We start from the raw sequence: 17,587 nt of genomic DNA on the forward strand, positions 1-17,587 counted from the left end.
GTTAAAATAATTTGTTTTGCAATGAATTGAAACGAGTGTGGGGTTGAAGTTAACTTGACAGTCAGGAAGAAAAAAACAAACACATCAATTAGCTTAACAGTTATAACTTACTAAAAGATCCAATGGCCTAGCAGAGCATAAAGGTATTGCTTCTCTGTCAGGTCTGGGCATAACTGCAGAAACTGGTTGATAGGAAAAGGGGAAGAAACTCGCTTTTCCCTTTACCCTGCTCTATGTGTCCTGTGTGATTAATCTGTGCTTTGCCTCAAGCTGTTAATCTCTGATCGTGACATTTCAATTATAAATGGCATTCTGCCCATCCCCTCTGGAAATTTTGGATTTGTCAGTGCTAAAACATCAATGGTACGTGAATGCAACTTCACTGGTAACTGTACAGTTAAGCTTTGTTTGCTTTCAAGAAACAATTTTAGAGGTTATGGTAGTAACTGTCAGCCGGAGCTTTAATGCAGAAAGAACAACAGCAATGCAAATTTTCTGCACACAAACTACTAAATTTGAGAGAATTTGACTTGATGGAAGGATGTGCAACAGAGTGACAGGATGAGACAACGATTCTCTAAACTTCCCTATTTTCTTTAGAAAAACCTAAGGAGTAAAAGTAACATTAACTTTCCCATTCTGTCCTTGAGTGGATTCTACCAAACTTGCACTGTTGTTCCAGTTTAAGGAGATCTGATAACACGTGGGTTGTTATCCCAATCCCATAACTTTTCCGTGCTGTTTAAAATGAAGTATTTCATGCAGCAATCTGTCCATTGAATGATCTCATTGCCGAATAATATAATGGATTCTTACCTCCCCACAGGATTGCTTTACGTATTTATAAACTATTGTTTCCTTTCGCATAACTACCACCTCCTTCTATTATCTTTTCAAAAGTTGCACAGCTGTCTCTTTCTGAAGTCATTTATTATTTTTATGGCTTTCTTCAGGACCGACTTCAATTTCTCTTACTTTTTGCGAGTAGTTGTACTTTGAAAACTGCAGCACTTCAAGCCTTCAAATTCCATATCTGTTACTTATTTATCGGAAATATGCAGTAAGTTAAAGGGCAAAGCAAGCTTCTCCTCCCTGGCTCACCCGTCACATTCTGCATTAATGGAAAAGCCAGGGTGTGTTACTTGATCCTTTCTCTTCTGGTAGGAGTTATACTAAGGAAGCAGTTCCTGGTAACATTTTAAAAACTGTATTTTCTTCACAGTCTCTTCTTGCTTAAATGAGACCTTTGTCCGGGACAGGTCCATCCAGCATGAACTCCTTCAGGGCAGGGAAAAACCACCAACACCAGACACTGGAAGCCATCTGATTTAAGGAAGCCAAACTACAAACTGGGTGACAATTCTACATGCCTTTGTTTTCAAGTGGACTGTTAGTGCTTTCTTCATTCGGACATTTCCTGATTGTGAACTATTTAGATATATTTGCAGGATTAAACTGTGAAGTGTTGGACAACACCACTGTATGCATTTGAAGGGATCCCCACACTATAAATGTTTCCCAGACAACTTTAAATTAAATTCTTATTTAAAGATTTTATGATTCCATGTCTTTGGGAGTTCTAATACAGGCACTGTCAACACAGAGTATTCAAAGGTGACGTGATGGTGTAGGATTTGTTTAAAAGTCAGTATATTAGAATGGCGGCTGCATTATAGATTTAAATCTGTATTATTTTTTTAAAGGTTTTTCTTTGCAATAATCACTAGAAACCTTGAAGCATAAGCTTAAGGAGTTGGGCCTTTGAGAAATCATTGGGAATACTTACAGAATCTTCAAAACGTTCAGTATGTGACAAAATGTAGTAATGTTTTATAGTTTGAAGGGCATTTCAAATTAAATATTTGTACTCTTAAAACAGCTTAGGATCCTGGGCATGCAAAACCTCGTTAAGGCTCTGCTGAGATACAGCCTGGACCGCAGAATGGGAGTATTTCTTAGATAAGCCCTCCTTTGATTAGGCAACGCCTCTGTCACGTTGCTATAGGAGGAAATGCAAAGTCCTAAAACCAAGCAGAATTTTGAGTGTTTTTACACAAACCCAGGGTGCGATGCTACACCAAGACCCGTACACATGATATATTAAAATTCAGTGGATTGCTTCGGGCTGTGGCGCAGATTTGCCCTGTTCGTTGTGCCTCAGATTAGGCCGATCGCCGTGCGACTGCTTCGGCGTTTTCTCCTCCAGACACCGGCAGTTCAGCCGAGCCGTGGAGCTGAGCAAAGCCGAGCGAGCTGCCATGGGATCAGCTCCGGAGAGCCTCTTCCCCAGCCGCAACTCTCTCACAAACCCCTTCGCGCTGGAGAGGGACGAGGGGGCTGCTCCTCCTCGCCCAGCTCCTTTAACCCGCCCGCCCGCAGGCCCTTCCCCACCCACGGCACCACAGCGGGGCCGGGCCGGCGGCTCCTTTCCGGGGGAAGGGCCCTGAGAAGCCGGGGGAGGGCTCCGGGAAGCCGGGGGAAGGGCCCCGAGCAGCCGGCCCTGTGAGGGTTTCCCCGGCGCCGGCCGCGACATGGCCGCCCCCTGCTTCCTGGGCTGGGATTTCAGCACGCAGCAGGTACCGCGGCCTCTTCCCTCCCCTCCTCGGGCATAAATCACTTCGTTACAGCTGTGCTGAAGTTTGGGAGCTTGACAAGACATATCCAGGTTACCCACGTTAGGTTGATCAACTGTTTTTGAAGGGGGTGCACCGCAAGCAGAAAGCCAATTAAACCGCAGTGGGTCAGAGCCGTTTTTAAGCTAGCTCCGTGCACCAGCCTGGTAATGAGTTGTGCTAGTGCATAAATGAGGCCCTACAGTAGTACGGCTAAAATTGAAGTAGCCCGCCCCCAAATGGGGATGGTTTTATTATTTGAATAGAGCTCCTTTGAGTTGACTCGCTCTTTGTAGGTTTTTTCAGTCTGTTCCTTTAGCGGCAGTTTGCACTCTCCCTTGTTAAAACGCATGCAGGATGTGAACGACGTTCTTGCTTTTCTTTGAGGCTGTTAACGCTTTTCTTCTGCGCCAGGTGACTTTGAGAAAAGCTAGTTTGTGGTACTCTTCTAGTCAGTGCTTGCAAGAAAGCTCGGCTTGATGGAATTGGGATTTGGATGTAGCTCTGCACAGGCTGCAGAAGCCAAGCATGAAGCTGTGAAATGCCCTCTGAGCTTTGCCAGGCTGGTAGAGTGCAGTTCAGACACTCTGGGCAGGAGGGAAGGTCCTCAAGGTATCCCGAATGTCTGCTAGTTTCCTTGGTAAGATGAGGCTGTTAAGAAAACAGAACCAACAACGCATGACATCTTTAACCTAAGATACTGTGCTCTTTGGAGAGCTTGGTTACTGTGATGCAAACTGGGAACTATATAACTTGCTTGGTGATCTTTAGCAAAGCATCTGGTTCTTGCGTGATTAAGGAGGGAGAAAATGTAGCAAGCAAATACACATGTTGCTGGATAAGCGTACATCAGTGCTGTAAACTCGCATAATAACTTGTTTTGTGTAAAATTGTGTCCATACTTACAGTTAGTTACATGGATTGGGGTGATCCCCACTTCTTCCTTCCCATTTCATCCATGAGAATTGAATTATTATAAATGAATTATCAGTACTCTCTAGTTATTGTTCTAGATGGTTTTTGTTAATATCCTGTTTTATTTCTTCTAGCTGAAAGTCATTGCAATTGATGAACATCTGAGAGTCATTTATGAGGATAGTGTTCATTTTGATAAAGACCTTCCAGAATTTAAGTAAGTTTTTTTATGTTTTACTTGGATAATAAAATGTAAAATTTTGGGGATTAGGATGAGGGGCTGTTCCCTACTTTGGTCTTCTTGATACGTGTGGAGGCATGGAAAAAGTTAATGCTGTGTTTGTGTTTTATACTTGGCAATGGAAGTATGTCCTTTTGCCTTGCTTTGTGTGTAAGCATGGCAAGAACTCCCAATAGAAAATAAAAAGACCCTCCCATCGTGAAGTATTATTAACCAACATGGTGTAAATTAACCAACATTTTTTTCTTTTGGAACTTCAGACTTTTGGACGTGGCTGTTTCTTTTTGGGACACAGAAGTAAGCACCGCCTTTATGTCAGGATGGAATGTTATGATAACAGGAAATAAATTGCATGAGGGAAACTTCTGAAAGGCATTTGGAGACAAATTCAGTGGCTCCAAATGGCACATTAAGATGTATAAACTCAATTTATAGACTAGAATTTACAGATTTACAGATTTCTTCCATCATAGTCACAAGTGCCAATAAAATACATTTATCTACTTGATGGTTTAACAGCAAAAATTGAATTTCATCTTCTAGATTCAAGCCACTAATGGTGACAGTTAGGAAACTTAGAGATAACCGTGACTTGCATGGAGCCAATGAGCAGCGTCAGCACTGGAGTCTGTCACAGGTCTTACTTCGGGACCACAGCCCTTCCTTCCAATTTGTTTTCTTTGCAATTGAGTCAAACGTCTCTAATGCCATTTCCTAGGAGCTGGCTTTTAGTCTTTAAGGTTTCAAACACCGATCTTATCTTTGCTCCTAACAAAAAAAAACCAAAAAACATTGCAAGCTCTCCTTGGTTATTACTAAACTTAAAGAACTTTGCTTGGTGGGGAAAAGTGACTGAATTTACCAAGAGAAAATACCATTTTTCTGTAGGACTCAAGGTGGAGCCTATGTTCACAGTGACAGGCTGACAGTCACTTCTCCTGTGCTAATGTGGGTCAAGGTATGAACGAGCTTTATTGTCAGCCTTTTGGAAGTATCTGTAGTGTATGGTTCAACTTCTTCCTTGCTCTTATTGAAATGGATATGTATTGCGAACAACAGTGAAATTCATCATTAAAATCATTGCAGTCCTTTTGCTTATTTTTTGCTTTTTAAAGTGCTATTCTATGTCTTTGGGATGCAGATGTTAATGTAAACAACTTCCACTTTGGTTATGCATAATATTTCGTTTCTTTGTTTCTTTTTTCACTCTCTGCTATTTATAGCATTATATGCATGAAAAATCCTTTCCTGGATTTCCCCTATTTTTAAAATGCCATTTTTTTTCTTTTTTTTCCCTCCATCTTCCTGTTTCATATGCAAAATGGACCACTGTAGCTTTGCCTAGCTTAATTCTGTTTTTTTGCAGCATCCAGGTTACTCGCACTATCTTTTTAGAATAAGCTGTGCTAACAAATTGATTTCTCAAATGGCAGGTGTTTAAAGAGCAATTTATTCAGTAATTCCCAGTCACTTTGACTGCTGTTTATTTTGAAATACAGATAACATTCTCTTCTGTTTTAAAAGCAGGCCTTTTTTGCCTCTGTGCAGATTCTGCAACCCTTGCTCTCACATGGTGCTACGTCAATCTGTTTTACTAGCATGATTTGAATAGTTAAGACATCTAAAAGGTCATGGAATCCCCAGTTGGTGTTCCACTGTAGTTCTGTCTGATGATCCATAAAGATTTGGTAAATTGTTCGCAGTTGGTCTTTTGAACCGTAATAAACAGGAACAGCTGTATTTATTAAATTAATAATATGATGATATAGGTATATGATAAAGGAATATGGTTTCTTGGGAAGTTCTGAAGCCTTACAGTGGTCCATTTGTCAAGAAAGTCTGGCAAATGCTGATCCGAATGGGACTATATAAAGATAGATTACTTTTTGGTTTTAAAATCCAGTAAAATGTGGCAAGAACAAAAGTAACCTAGGGGCTTAAAGTGCAAAAATTCACTTGAATTAAAGAGGTCCTGAGTTTTCAGCAGACACGACGGTCAGCAGTATTGAGGATTCCTAGCATCTTGTGGAATGGGGTGCAGGGTGCACACCATTAAAGATTTCATAGATTTCCAAAAGTAAGAACAGACAAAGATAATCATGTCTTGTGTCTGGCACTCTTAATAGATGTTTTTTAATGAATTGGAATTCTTTAAATCTTGCCGCTTGTTTAGGTTTCAAAGAATGATTCTTTGTGATTGAGCTTGTTTAAAGATTTTTTTTCCTCCTTTGTGTGATTCAACTTTTCTTTTATGGACTCTTACTTAGTAAATTAATTTATGCAGCTTCTTGAAAAGTCCATAGTCATTAGCTAATTTTTCATTATCTGCCAATGAACTCTTATCAGTGATGACATGAATTTACTCTTTAATTCCAAGGATTGTGAGTATGCATAATTTGGTAGCTCGTTACAGTCATTCTTGATTTTGTTTGTTCTTGTAGGCTCTGGATATGATTTTAGAAAGGATGAAATCTTCGGGTTTTAACTTCGCTCAAGTCAGAGCTTTGTCTGGTGCTGGCCAGGTTAGTTTATAAAGAAATAAATCCATCTTACTGTATTTCTTCAATATAGTACAAGGTATACTGATAAATTTTAAATAGTTGTATTGCAGAAGACCTTAAAGACATCAAGTAAGATCAAAGCTTCTATGTAAGCATCCATTAAAAGACACATGTTACTCAAGGTAACCTAAAACCTGAAGCATACAGAGCAATCTACAGCAGGTAGTAAGAGGGGAGGATGAGGTTTACATAGTAATTGTTTAGATCAGTATAGTGCATAACTAGTTGTTCTCCTGTTGCTTAAATTCTTTATACGTGTAGATTCTGAAATGACTGGGGTCATTTTGAATTTCACTTTATCCAGGTGCAGTGGAAATAGGGTAGAAAAACAGTGACTAGCTGACATTGCTGAAGGCATAGTAAAGTCCTGTTGAGCACTGTTTTTGTTGGCTAGGATGGAGATCTGCCTAGGAACAAAAGAAAACAAATTATGATAGTCTTTGATGCAAAGAGGACAAATATGCTGCTTGGCCATTTCTTATCCTTTAAGTACATTTTTTGAGGTTTATAAAACCCATTCTGATACTAAGTCAGTTCTCCAGTCTCCTAGTACTGTGGTGAGATAAGGAAGTCCTTTATTCCATTTACAGACTTAAAAATTATATTCAGGGTAAGGACAGCACCGAAATGATAGCTGATTGTGATGCATGAGGTTTAGTTAATCATCTTGATATATCTAGGGCTAATTAATCAAAATTTTTGCTTTAATCTCCATGTTTCATTGCTTTCAGTTGAAAGTCTGAGCAACATGTCTGAAAGTCATAGTTTGTATCAAGGCTCTGTTAAGAATTCCTCAGTGGAACAGAAGTTAGGGACTGCCAGGCAACCCCAACTCACTCAAGTGAAGGTAGGAAGGTTTTTTTTCCAGACTACCAGCATTCCCTTTGTTTTCCTCTTAATTCAACAAGTTGGGGTATCAACTTGGTGCTATATTCAGATTTTTTCAGGTAGAACAGATTTCACTTAACTGTCACCTGCCAACACACATCGTCTCTCTCCCTTTTCTCTGTTAAGGACCTTGTTTCTGTGCTGCAGATCAGACAGCAGAGGTGCACTGATGTGCCAGTTTTTGCCCCAGAAGAAGGGGCAAACAGGTTTCAATTGTCAGAAGAACCAGAAGAGAGATGTTGAAGCAATCTGGATGAAGCTGTGGGTCAAGAACTATGGGCTTGGTTTTCTTTGTGTACATCTAGTTTCATTGGTGTAGTTGGTATAATTCAAGGCCATTATTGTATTGACTCCTGTGTTTTCTGTTTCAGTATATGATTTGCTCAGTCTTGAATTGTCTTCTAATGGGACACTTGATTTGAAAAAGTGCATTTTTTTCTCCTAGTTTGGAGAGAGTTCTCTGTCCCTTAGAGCTTGAAATTCAGATCAGGGTATGAACTTTGTAGCCTGACAGGCCATCTCCAACTTCGGTTTCTGTACATTCCTACAGCAACACGGGAGTGTGTATTGGAAGAAAGGAAGCATCCAGATTTTAAAGAATGCATCACCTGAACTGCCTTTACATCAGTTACTAAAGGTAATGTGCATAAAAAAGCTCTGAAGGGAGAGCTACAGTTTTTCTGATACTTAGGCATTGCTTTTTTCATTGCCAACCTTTCCTCATGTTTAGCTGAGTTGCGTGTCCCTGCAGCATGAAGGGAAATATACAGGTTACTCCTTCAGCTCCAGGGCTTTTGACATTTCCTGTTCTCCTGAGCGACAGTGTGTACTGCTTTAAAAGCTTACAGGTGTCAGTGGGCATTCCACAATCTTTTCATGTCAGAGTAACAACCTGTTTGTTCTTTTAGGAAACATAATATTTTTGTTAACAACCTGTAAGTATTTTTTTTTAATTTGTATTAACAAAAAAATTGCGATGAAGAATATTATTGCACCTGAGTTTCCTTGAAATGCCTGAGATTTCTTTAGAAAATATTAAAAAAAAAAATCAATTTACATTTCCCCTTAAACAATGGAAGTGTAATGCTGTGAGGACAGAACCTCCTAACAAGTAAACTGTTGAACCTCAATGCTATTTTTGTTGTGTTTGGTATGTTTTGAATATAGACTTCAGAGTTTTGTTTGAAAAGAGAAGTAGGGAGAAAACAGCTTTCCTTTCAAAGTCCCTGACCTTCCTTACTTCAAGATCTGTATCCAGCCGTACCTTGGGGTGCATCAGGCACAGTATGGCTAGCTGCTGGAGGGAAGGGACTGTCCCGCTCTACTCTGCGCTGTGTGGCCTCACCTCGAGTACTGGGTGCAGTTTTGTGTGTCACAATATAAGAAGGATGTAAAACTATCAGAGAATGTCCAAAGGAGGGCTACAAAGATGTTGAAGGGTCTGGAGTGCTAGACTTGTGAGGAGCGGCTGAGGTCCCTGGGTTTGCTCAGCCCAGAGCAGAGCAGGCCGAGGGGAGGCCTCATGGCGGCCTGCAGCTCCCTCACGAGGGGAGCGGAGGGGCAGGCGCTGAGCTCTGCTCCCTGGGGACAGCGACAGGACCCGAGGGAACGGCGTGGAGCTGGGACAGGGGAGGGTCAGGCTGGGGGTTAGGGAAAGGTTCTGCACCCAGAGGTGGTCGGGCACTGGGACAGGCTGCCCAGGGCAGTGGGCACGGCACTGAGCTGCAGGAGCTCAAGAAGCTTTTGGACAACACTCTCAGACATAGGGTCTGGTTTTTGGGTTGTTCTGTGTGGAGCCAGGAGTTGGACTCGATGGTCCTTGTGGGTCCCTCCCAACTCAGGATGTTCTGTGATTCTAAGATCAGAAACAACAGTTGTATATTGAAAAGGAGGCATTCGTGTAAACGATCTCTTAAATGATTACTTTTGGAAATAATCTCATCTATGCAAAACTCTTGGGAATGGAATTAAAATACTCTCTGGTGATGTACGAAGCCTCACATGCATTGCTTATGGCAAGCCTCACTTGCATTGGTTATGCCAGTCACTGAAGAGAAATCTTTTAGAACAGCTCTGGATAGTCTTAAATATTTGAAGAGACGTTCTGAAAAATGGGTCTAAACTTGTATAAAATGACCTGGGGCTTTGGCTACTAAAGGAGTGTACTGATACATTGCCACAGCACATCCTGCTGCAGGGCATGTGTGAATTACTGGCAGGTGGAGCCTGCTGCTTCCCTTGAGTGTGAAGGTTGGGTTAGGCTTTCCACTGCTGACCAACGTGTTGTCCAGTATCTGTTTTCCTGTAATTATCAAGAGGGGAACAGAAGGCACCTCAGAGCACTGAACTGTGAGCTGACAGCTAGGTCTGCTGGATTGTTATTGTTCCAGCAGGGACTTCTAAGAGCTCAGATGTTCTTAATAAAGAATATTGTTTGTTCCAGGCTTGTTTTGCTGTCAGTAACAGCCCCATCTGGATGGATTCGAGCACAGCTTCCCAGTGCAGCAATCTGGAGAAGGCTGTGGGAGGAGCACAGCGCCTAGCGGCTATCACTGGATCTCGAGCCTATGAGGTGAGGAGCAGTGAGAAGAAAGTCCTCGGCAGAGCTGGGTGACGGAAACAATTCTGCTGTTAAGTCGTACCACAGCAGATAATGAGCAGGCATTAGCTATGAAAGAGATAATTTTATTCAGTGTTTTTGAAGAACCTCCGACAGTACTGTGCTTTGTAGTAGCCTCACAAAGGAAGAGGTGGAAATCGTATTCTATGGTAATTTTAAGGTGAAATTAGGCAAAACTGGCAATTTTGCTGCAGGAACCAGCGTAGAAACAGTGACTGTAGTGAGCTGTAGCACTTGGCCTGTGGTTCCCCGGGCCCAGTTCTCCACTGGGAGCTCCCGTACAGCCAATTTTCCACTGAGATGACAATTTAATTTGTGTTACAGGCTTACTTGGGGTTATGACTCAATGTTTGGGGATAGCTGCTCTAGGTTACTTCCGTAGTTAAAAGAATTAGCCTTTTAATGTTCCTCGAAGGCTAACAAGTAGCTGTCGACCTAAGAGAGAAATGAGTTTCCGAAGTTCGGGACCCTATCAGAGAGTACTCAGTCACTCATCTCCTCTTCCCAACCCTTCCCTCTCTTTTAACTATGACATTGAGTGGGATCGGGGCTGCCCTCCAGGCATCTTGGCACCTGGCTGCTCTTACTGTTGGTTTAATAGAATAAGGCTCTAATCTCCTAAATTGCTGATTCTGTTTTTGAATCATCGTAAGGCCAGTGTTTGAAATCAGACTTTGCATACCACTAACAGTTTATTTTTAACTTAGCAAAGGTTAAGGTTTCAGAAGTTCGGTGTTAGAAGATTTTTGTTGTTTGATACAATATATGAATGAAAAATAATTATTCTTAAAACTGCCATTAGCTTCTGCTGGAGTTGCTTCTTTGAGTATGGAACTTGCTGCCTGCTTCCATTCACCTTCCTCGCAGAGAGGTGCATAGGTTGGGTAGCCTAAATCTTTTAAAGAATTCGAAGGCAGCATTTGAATAGTGTTGGTTCCTGGGTATGTAATAAGAATGATTCATTCCATTGAACTGTCATTTCTGAAGTGTAAATTATGGATAGTAATGCTTTTTCACAAGCTTTTTTTTTTCAAAAGGTGAGCAAAATTCTCATAATGAGACTATGTGTTATAGCCTGTTTAGTGCAGATTGCCTGCTGTGCACTGACTTTCATCATGCATCAGGCAAATTAAATATCCAAAGTGCAATGTACTGAACTCATTACACAGAGTTAATGATTATTGACTCCATTTAGGGTTTGTGTTTCTAAGCATTTGCATTTCTTTCTCAGCGTTTTACAGGAAACCAGATAGCAAAGATTTACAGCCAGAATCCTGAGGTCTACACGCAAACTGAGGTTGGCTCAACTTCAATATACTTATTGGAAATCACAGTTGAAAATCTTTTAAAAAGAATTTTGTGCAGATGTCAGATTATTACTTTTTTTGGCTAAAAATATTTTTATTCTTGTGTTTGCTTTTAAAATTAAAATAAAAAAATGCTTTTTTTTTGGTTATATTCGTAGTCATTAGGCGGATAATAATCGGGCATCAGTTCCATTTTGAATGTTATATTTACCACAGCAGGCTCCATTGAATCTTGCATTTGTGGAAGAAGTTTTTCAAAACAGGCTTCGTTTGGGTGGCAGTAAGTTGTATGTTCAGCAATTCAAATACAAGTGGGTAACTAAGCACACAACTGAAATTTTAGCGCTCAGAATTGTCTGTCTGCATACAGAAATGTGGTTGCTCTGCCATACAAAGCTGGCGTCCCTGCAGATGTGCATAGGAAAAAAACTGCAATCAATTCTAGATTTTTTTTCATAGATTTTCCCTTGAGGAGCTACTTTGATTCTGTTAGTACAAATGAATTGCATTGTGTAGTTTCCTTCTGATTTTTAATTTTTAGAAATCAATGTGCAATTGTGTTGTTTCAATTTAAGTCTGCATCTAGCTGCAACAAAAATGGTTTGAAGCAAGGTGAAACCTCCATGCAGGTATGATATACATGAGGAAAGGCTCCTGCCCTGTGGTTAGAAAACACCAAACATCCTGACCTGTGAAGTCAGGTGGCTTGTGTTTTTATATTACTGCAGTTCTTGTTAGTATTGATCATAATTTTTCTGTTTTTTAGAATCTCACCTCTACATGGAACATTTAATTTCATGGGGAAATGGGTTACAAAGTTTTCTGGGGAGAATGCTTCATTTTTAAAAATTTCTTTTTCTCTCTTCGTTGTGTAACCTTTATGCTAGTAAGGGATGGGACGAAACAGAACACTAATACAGTCTGCTCACAAGTTTAAGAGTAAGTTTAGAGAAAGATGCATGAATAGCAGGGGCAGGGTGGGGAGCAAGTCCCTGGGAACTGAGAACTGGTCAGACTAAGTACGCTAAGACTTTGAGGACTGGTTGGCACTGATGGCACCTTTTGGCAATAAGGATATGCAAGAAGTTGTGTTCTAGCACAAATATTTCAGTGCCAGAGTTGCTTTTGGGGACCTTCAAGCAGCACTTAGCAGCCTGGCAGTCTGAGTGGCACGTGGAAGGTGGATGTTTTTCCTCCTCTAGGTCAGCTTGCTGAACTGGCTGATTCACAGTTTAACTTCATCCTTTTTCCTTCCGTTTCAGGCAGCTAGTGCCCATTGGGGCACCAGAGAAGGTAGGCCTTCGTTATCTAAGCACAATGTGACATATTCTTGGGGAGAGACACATGAAGAGCAAGTGCATCATTAAGTTTCCTGGCCATTGTAACCACTTCTTAGAGCTCTGGCTATAGTCCGTCTCTGAATGCTGTGTGAAGCAGTGGTTTCATAATCGCTAATACAAAAACCTGTCACTGCTGGCTCACTTCACCAGTAGAGATTTGATTCTCATTAGTTACTGGGTGACAATCATATTTCTTTTGAATTAGAGCACACAATAAGGAATTTGACAGCTTTTATGCCAGCTTCTGGGGAACATACAATACTTGATCCTGCAGAAAGCTTGGCTGCTTAACTCGGTAGTTTCTCTAGCAGGCTTGAAATGGAGGTGAGTTCGTGTTGGATCAGTGCTTTGTATTACACGGCCAGGGCGTTTAGGGGCCAGTACTAGGAGCCCTGCAGCTGGATTTCATGCATTGTTGGAACATATCCTGAGGCAGAGCTGCAGGCAGTGGTTTAGTGCAGAGCTGGTTATTACCAGCTCCTAGGATTAACTCCTGGGAGGGCTGGGGTCTCAGCTGGGAGGAGGTCACAGGTGGGAGGAAGGTAAGAGCTCACGTAAAGGTGCTATCAGAACCTTGCCAGAGTGACTAGAAAAGCTCTCAGACCTGTACCCAGGGTTGACCAATTCATGTCTTCTGGGCATTTCCCCGGTCATCCACACACAGTTTTTTTCTCGGTGAGTATTTTTCCTTAAACGAGGTCCTGTGATACACCACAGTTGTGAATTAATTCATGATAACATAGAATACGCTAATATACTAGGTATATTTTGCATGTTTCAGAAAGCAGAGCTATTAACAGCTTTTATCATGGGGTTACTTTTAGATTGATATCTGCTGCGTTACTTAGGCAGGAATATAAAACTGAATAATCCTTCTAGGTGTATTTCTGTGTGCATTCTGTGTCTAACATAAAGCATCTATTAACATTTGCTGCTTCCAATTACTTATTTATTTTCTTTGAAGTGAGTACTGATGGGAATCACTCTCACACTTCTTTTTTTTTCCTTTCAGAGAATCTCTTTGGTTAGTAGTTTCGCAGCTTCCCTTTTCCTAGGAGCTTATGCGCCCATCGATTACAGTGATGGTAAGTGTGTGGGCTTTTCTGGTAGTGACAAGTCAAGAAGGAAATTTTCCTCTCTATCCCTCCCCACCTTACATAAAAGGGGGGACAGGCTCTCTGCCATTTATTTTCAATCTTTAAACTTTAATTACAAGTATATTAGATTTTCAACTAAGTTATTCCTTTTGGTTTGTTGCTACTCTTGATAGTGTTGTCAGCTCTGCTTATTTATCCCCAGCGTGCCATGATTCCAATTTCTATAAAATGGATCCAGAGAAAAAGTTCTTAAATGAAAGTGTACCTTTTTCCTTACTTTCTGATGTGAAAGGAATGTTGACATATCTATTTAAAAGCATGAAAAAGTTGTGGATTTCCAGGTAGACTTCATAGTTCTGATATTCTTTGTTTTTGCTGGTTTAGCTCTGAGTTGCACAGGATGCAAACAAGATGTATACTGTGATTATTCCACACGCCCCCACACCTAACTGGAGTAAGGATCTGTAAGAGAAATTTCTGCTGGTTCATTTTGACAGGATAAGCAAAGCCAAGCCAGAAAAAACAAAGCAAAAACAACAACAACAACAAAAAACACAAACAAGCAAGCTCAGTTAAAAAGAATAAAATCTAACCTTTTTTTTATCTCTTCATTCATCATAACAAAGACCAAAAAGTGACCAGACACGTGTCTCTCTTTTCTGTTGTGTGTTATCTCAGCTATCCAGCTTTTAAATGGCAAATTTAAACAGCCTTTATGAGGGATACCTTCTTCCTGGGAGCTGTGCTGTTATATCTAAATAGCATTTTTGATTCCTTCTCTGAAAATAAGAGGAGATATATTTCAGAGCTGAAAGGTTAGATAACAAGGCTCTCTAAGGAAATTTTGCATTATAGAGCCATAGTTGACACCCATGTCTGAAGACGAACTTATTTTTTCTCCTTCATTGTTCCATCAAAGCTCACAGGAAAAGGCAAGACACCTCAATTTTAGGTAATGGACAACTTATTCAATACTAGATTTCCCATTTATATTTGAGACCTTAAAAATTGCAAGGCAATCCACGCTTATTTTGCAGCAATTGTGAGATTATTACATTTGTCTTCTGGTCTTGTTCTGTTAGCCATGTATTTTCACAACTAAATTTTATTTTTTTTTTTGTGAATTATTGCCCACAATACCTGTTGAGAGTTGCACTTTGCTCCTCAGTGGGCCCAAGTGCTGAGCATTTCGGCCACTCACCAACCTACAGAACTAGCTCTATGTACTGTATTTCAAATAGAGATGGTGAGAGCTCCAAGATCCTTTTTTCTGACAAAGAAATATGTTGGTTGTTGATATTTTTTCAGTGAGTGTTTATTTTGATTCAAATTTTGCTTAAAACACAAGCAAATAATAAATCCTTTTTTTTTTTTTTTGGTAATGCTATCTCTGACTTTTCTAGTTGGAAGCGAGTGAGGGAAATCTGTGCTTCTTCTGTTTTGGAACATGATCATTTCAGTTTGGTTGGAAACCAAAACATTTTAAACTATAAACAAAACAAAAGTTCGCTTCGTTGGAAAACTTTCATAGAAAATGTGTTGCATTTTTCAAACAGCTCTAAGGCGAGCCTGTTCTGTTACACCTCTGGCTATTTACATAACTTGAATCAATGTTATCTGCTGTTCAGAGCATGTAAGATTATTAAATTTTTGTGTGAAAAAAGATAAGGGAACTAAGCAGGATGTTACAGTTCTTTTTACAAGACAACAGATTTTTCAGCGTTGTAAGCTATATTTTGTCTTGTACGTTCTTTTCTTCTGTTAACATAATGAGAGCGAATTCTAATTCCAGTAATAAAATGTAATTATAATGCATGCAATAGTTTTTTGGATCCATCTTAAAAACCTGTTTTCTTGTCATATATGATTTCTTGCAATTCACTTGATCTTTTACGTTGCACCTGTATATTGTAGTTTGAAATGCATCTCAAAATAATACTCAGATAATAGACCTATTCTTCATTTCTGTAGGTTTAACTTCAGGTCATATCGTCTTTAAAAGACCCTGTCAAATTGTTTAGCTCTACACAATAACTTCTCTCTTTAAATTTGTGGGTTATTGTAGGAAATGTGCTACTCAGTTTCAGGAATTTTTCTTCTTAAAGGTCCAATATTGCAAGGTTCAAACCACTGCTTATGAATGGCTGAGCACCTTGTGTGATTGATTTAAAAAAAAAAAATCAAATTACGTTCTGGTGGAACGAAGAATGATTTTCATTTATATTGTGCAGGTGGTAAAAGTAAGATACATCTGGGACCTAAATAACTCGAACACTCGAGGCATTGTTTCTTTTAGAAGACGCCTTAAAGAACAGCTATTCAGCTCTTGACCTAGAGAAGCTTTATCTTTTGAAATGATTTTCCAAGAGCCTTAGGCAAATCATAGCTTAGCATATTTGTTTCTGTTGATGTCTCAACTAAGGCTGTTTTGAACTGAAGCCTTTTCAGAAGGAAGCCTGTTGGGCTGAATTTACTCCTTCTGTAGCTTGTTTGGTGCCAGCAGAGCTGCACTGCTCACTGAAAAGGCAATCCAGAATGCTGTAATATAGATGCACTTACCCATTTCTAAATGGATGCAAATATTGATCTTTAGCTTGCTGATTGATAAAGCCAGTTAGTCAGTGTCTTTTGGTCTTTGTAATGATTTTTTTTTTCCAGTCTTGAAATAATTATATTTTTGTATAAGCAGTATATATTAGCAAGTCCCAGTTGTGCTCCTTGGTCACTTGAAGTCAGCGATGCTTGCAGTGAAATACTGAATCCTACTCATCCACGTGTTAATCCTTTCCTCAATCCTTACTAGACCATGGGCTTGGCTATTGACCTTCGTTGCTGATGGGGTACCTAGTTGGAGTGACGAGTCTAAAGACTGCCTTTGTTTTTTTCCTGTGATCTTAGTTCTAAGGTTGTTGTTTATTTTTATGTTAAACTCACAATGGTGTGCTTAAGCCATTTTTTTTTTTTTACTAACTTCTAGAAGCGGCATAGATCATGCATGACCGGACATGTGTGAGTTAGGAACTCACTGTGCATCGCTCCCTGTGTGACTGAAGGAGAAAGAGAAGCAGTTTCAGGGAGCTTTCAGCTCTCTGGTCTTGGTTTTCTGCTGACTAGAGATTCTCATTCACGTGCCTGCAGCTGGATAGGATGAATCCAGGGCAACAGACGAGTAGTTCTTGTAAAATAGTTGTTTCACGTCTTTTAAATGAGTTTTTGAGGGTGGGATAAATTAGTTCATCTTTCTCTTCTCAGGGCATATTAAAGTCTCTTTGCAACTATATCTACCAGTCAATAAAACTGAAGTGTTGTTTCAGCTTCTATATAAGCTTAGACCTTTTCAGTTACAAAGGTTAGTGTTTTGCCTGGTTTAAGGAGGAAAGATGGGAGGCTGTGCTTATTCTTCCAGAATTACATTGGAGGACACTGGTTAAATGCTTCTCTAGGCTTGCAGGATGTGGGGATGAAGGATTTAAAAGAAAACAAACAAGGAAAACCACCAAAAAAAAGAAGAAAAAACAACAGCTAACCCTTTTCTAATGAAATTCCTCTTTATTTAAAGACTCTCTTGCTCACTGATTAATTTGGCTAAGGTGTTCTTGGCCTTTTACATTAGGCTCTTTTCTAGTAAACTTTCTAGCTTCATATATTTTCTCATAGAAAGCCTAGTTAAGCCGGAGAGGCTTGGGAAGAGGCTCCATGTCTTGGAAGTGCAGATAACAATTCTGGACACAGTTTACCGAGGCAGGAGGGTGGCTAGATGTAAGAGTGAATTGAGAGAAGCTGGACTAAATCTTGCCATCTTTCCTTCTCCTGTTGCTGGTAGTGACTTTGGCAGCAGAAAAGGGAAACGCACCCTTTGCCTGTGGGAGCAAGCACGCTTTGTGCTCTGTCAAATTCCTGCTGTCGCATCACAGGCCAAATTTACCAGTGCATAATTTAAGTGTTTAATTTGCATGAAATGGGATTGATTGAATTTAATAAATGTAATTCTATTTTCTGTGTTACT

The 17,587-nt window shown here is 40.1% G+C and overlaps 1 protein-coding gene across 20 annotated transcripts in view; it reads left to right on the forward strand.

The window, feature by feature from the left end:
* The first annotated feature begins 1,601 nt into the window (after nucleotides 1-1,601).
* The window catches only part of XYLB (xylulokinase), a 99,806-nt gene continuing 83,820 nt past the window's right edge, over nucleotides 1,602-17,587 (forward strand). For 5 of the 20 annotated variants that reach the window (XR_014579961.1, XR_014579962.1, XR_014579963.1 and 2 more), the window contains exons 1-8: nucleotides 2,744-3,252; nucleotides 3,662-3,744; nucleotides 4,657-4,726; nucleotides 6,210-6,290; nucleotides 7,768-7,854; nucleotides 9,661-9,789; nucleotides 11,069-11,134; nucleotides 13,497-13,569. Coding sequence is in view for 12 of the 20 variants with exons in the window: in XM_083824699.1 (XP_083680825.1) it covers nucleotides 3,154-3,252; nucleotides 3,662-3,744; nucleotides 4,657-4,726; nucleotides 6,210-6,290; nucleotides 7,768-7,854; nucleotides 9,661-9,789; nucleotides 11,069-11,134; nucleotides 13,497-13,569 (688 nt within the window). In the remaining 8 variants the exon portion in view is untranslated. Of the gene's footprint in view, nucleotides 2,577-2,741; nucleotides 3,253-3,661; nucleotides 3,745-4,656; nucleotides 4,727-6,209; nucleotides 6,291-7,060; nucleotides 7,177-7,767; nucleotides 7,855-9,660; nucleotides 9,790-11,068; nucleotides 11,135-13,496; nucleotides 13,570-17,587 lie in introns of those variants that run through there. The other 15 variants (XR_014579965.1, XR_014579966.1, XM_083824695.1 and 12 more) reach the window with 12 other exon arrangements.

The sequence above is a fragment of the Anser anser genome (genome assembly GCF_964211835.1).
Source record: "Anser anser genome assembly, chromosome: 2".
NCBI classification, from domain to species: Eukaryota; Metazoa; Chordata; class Aves; order Anseriformes; family Anatidae; genus Anser; species Anser anser.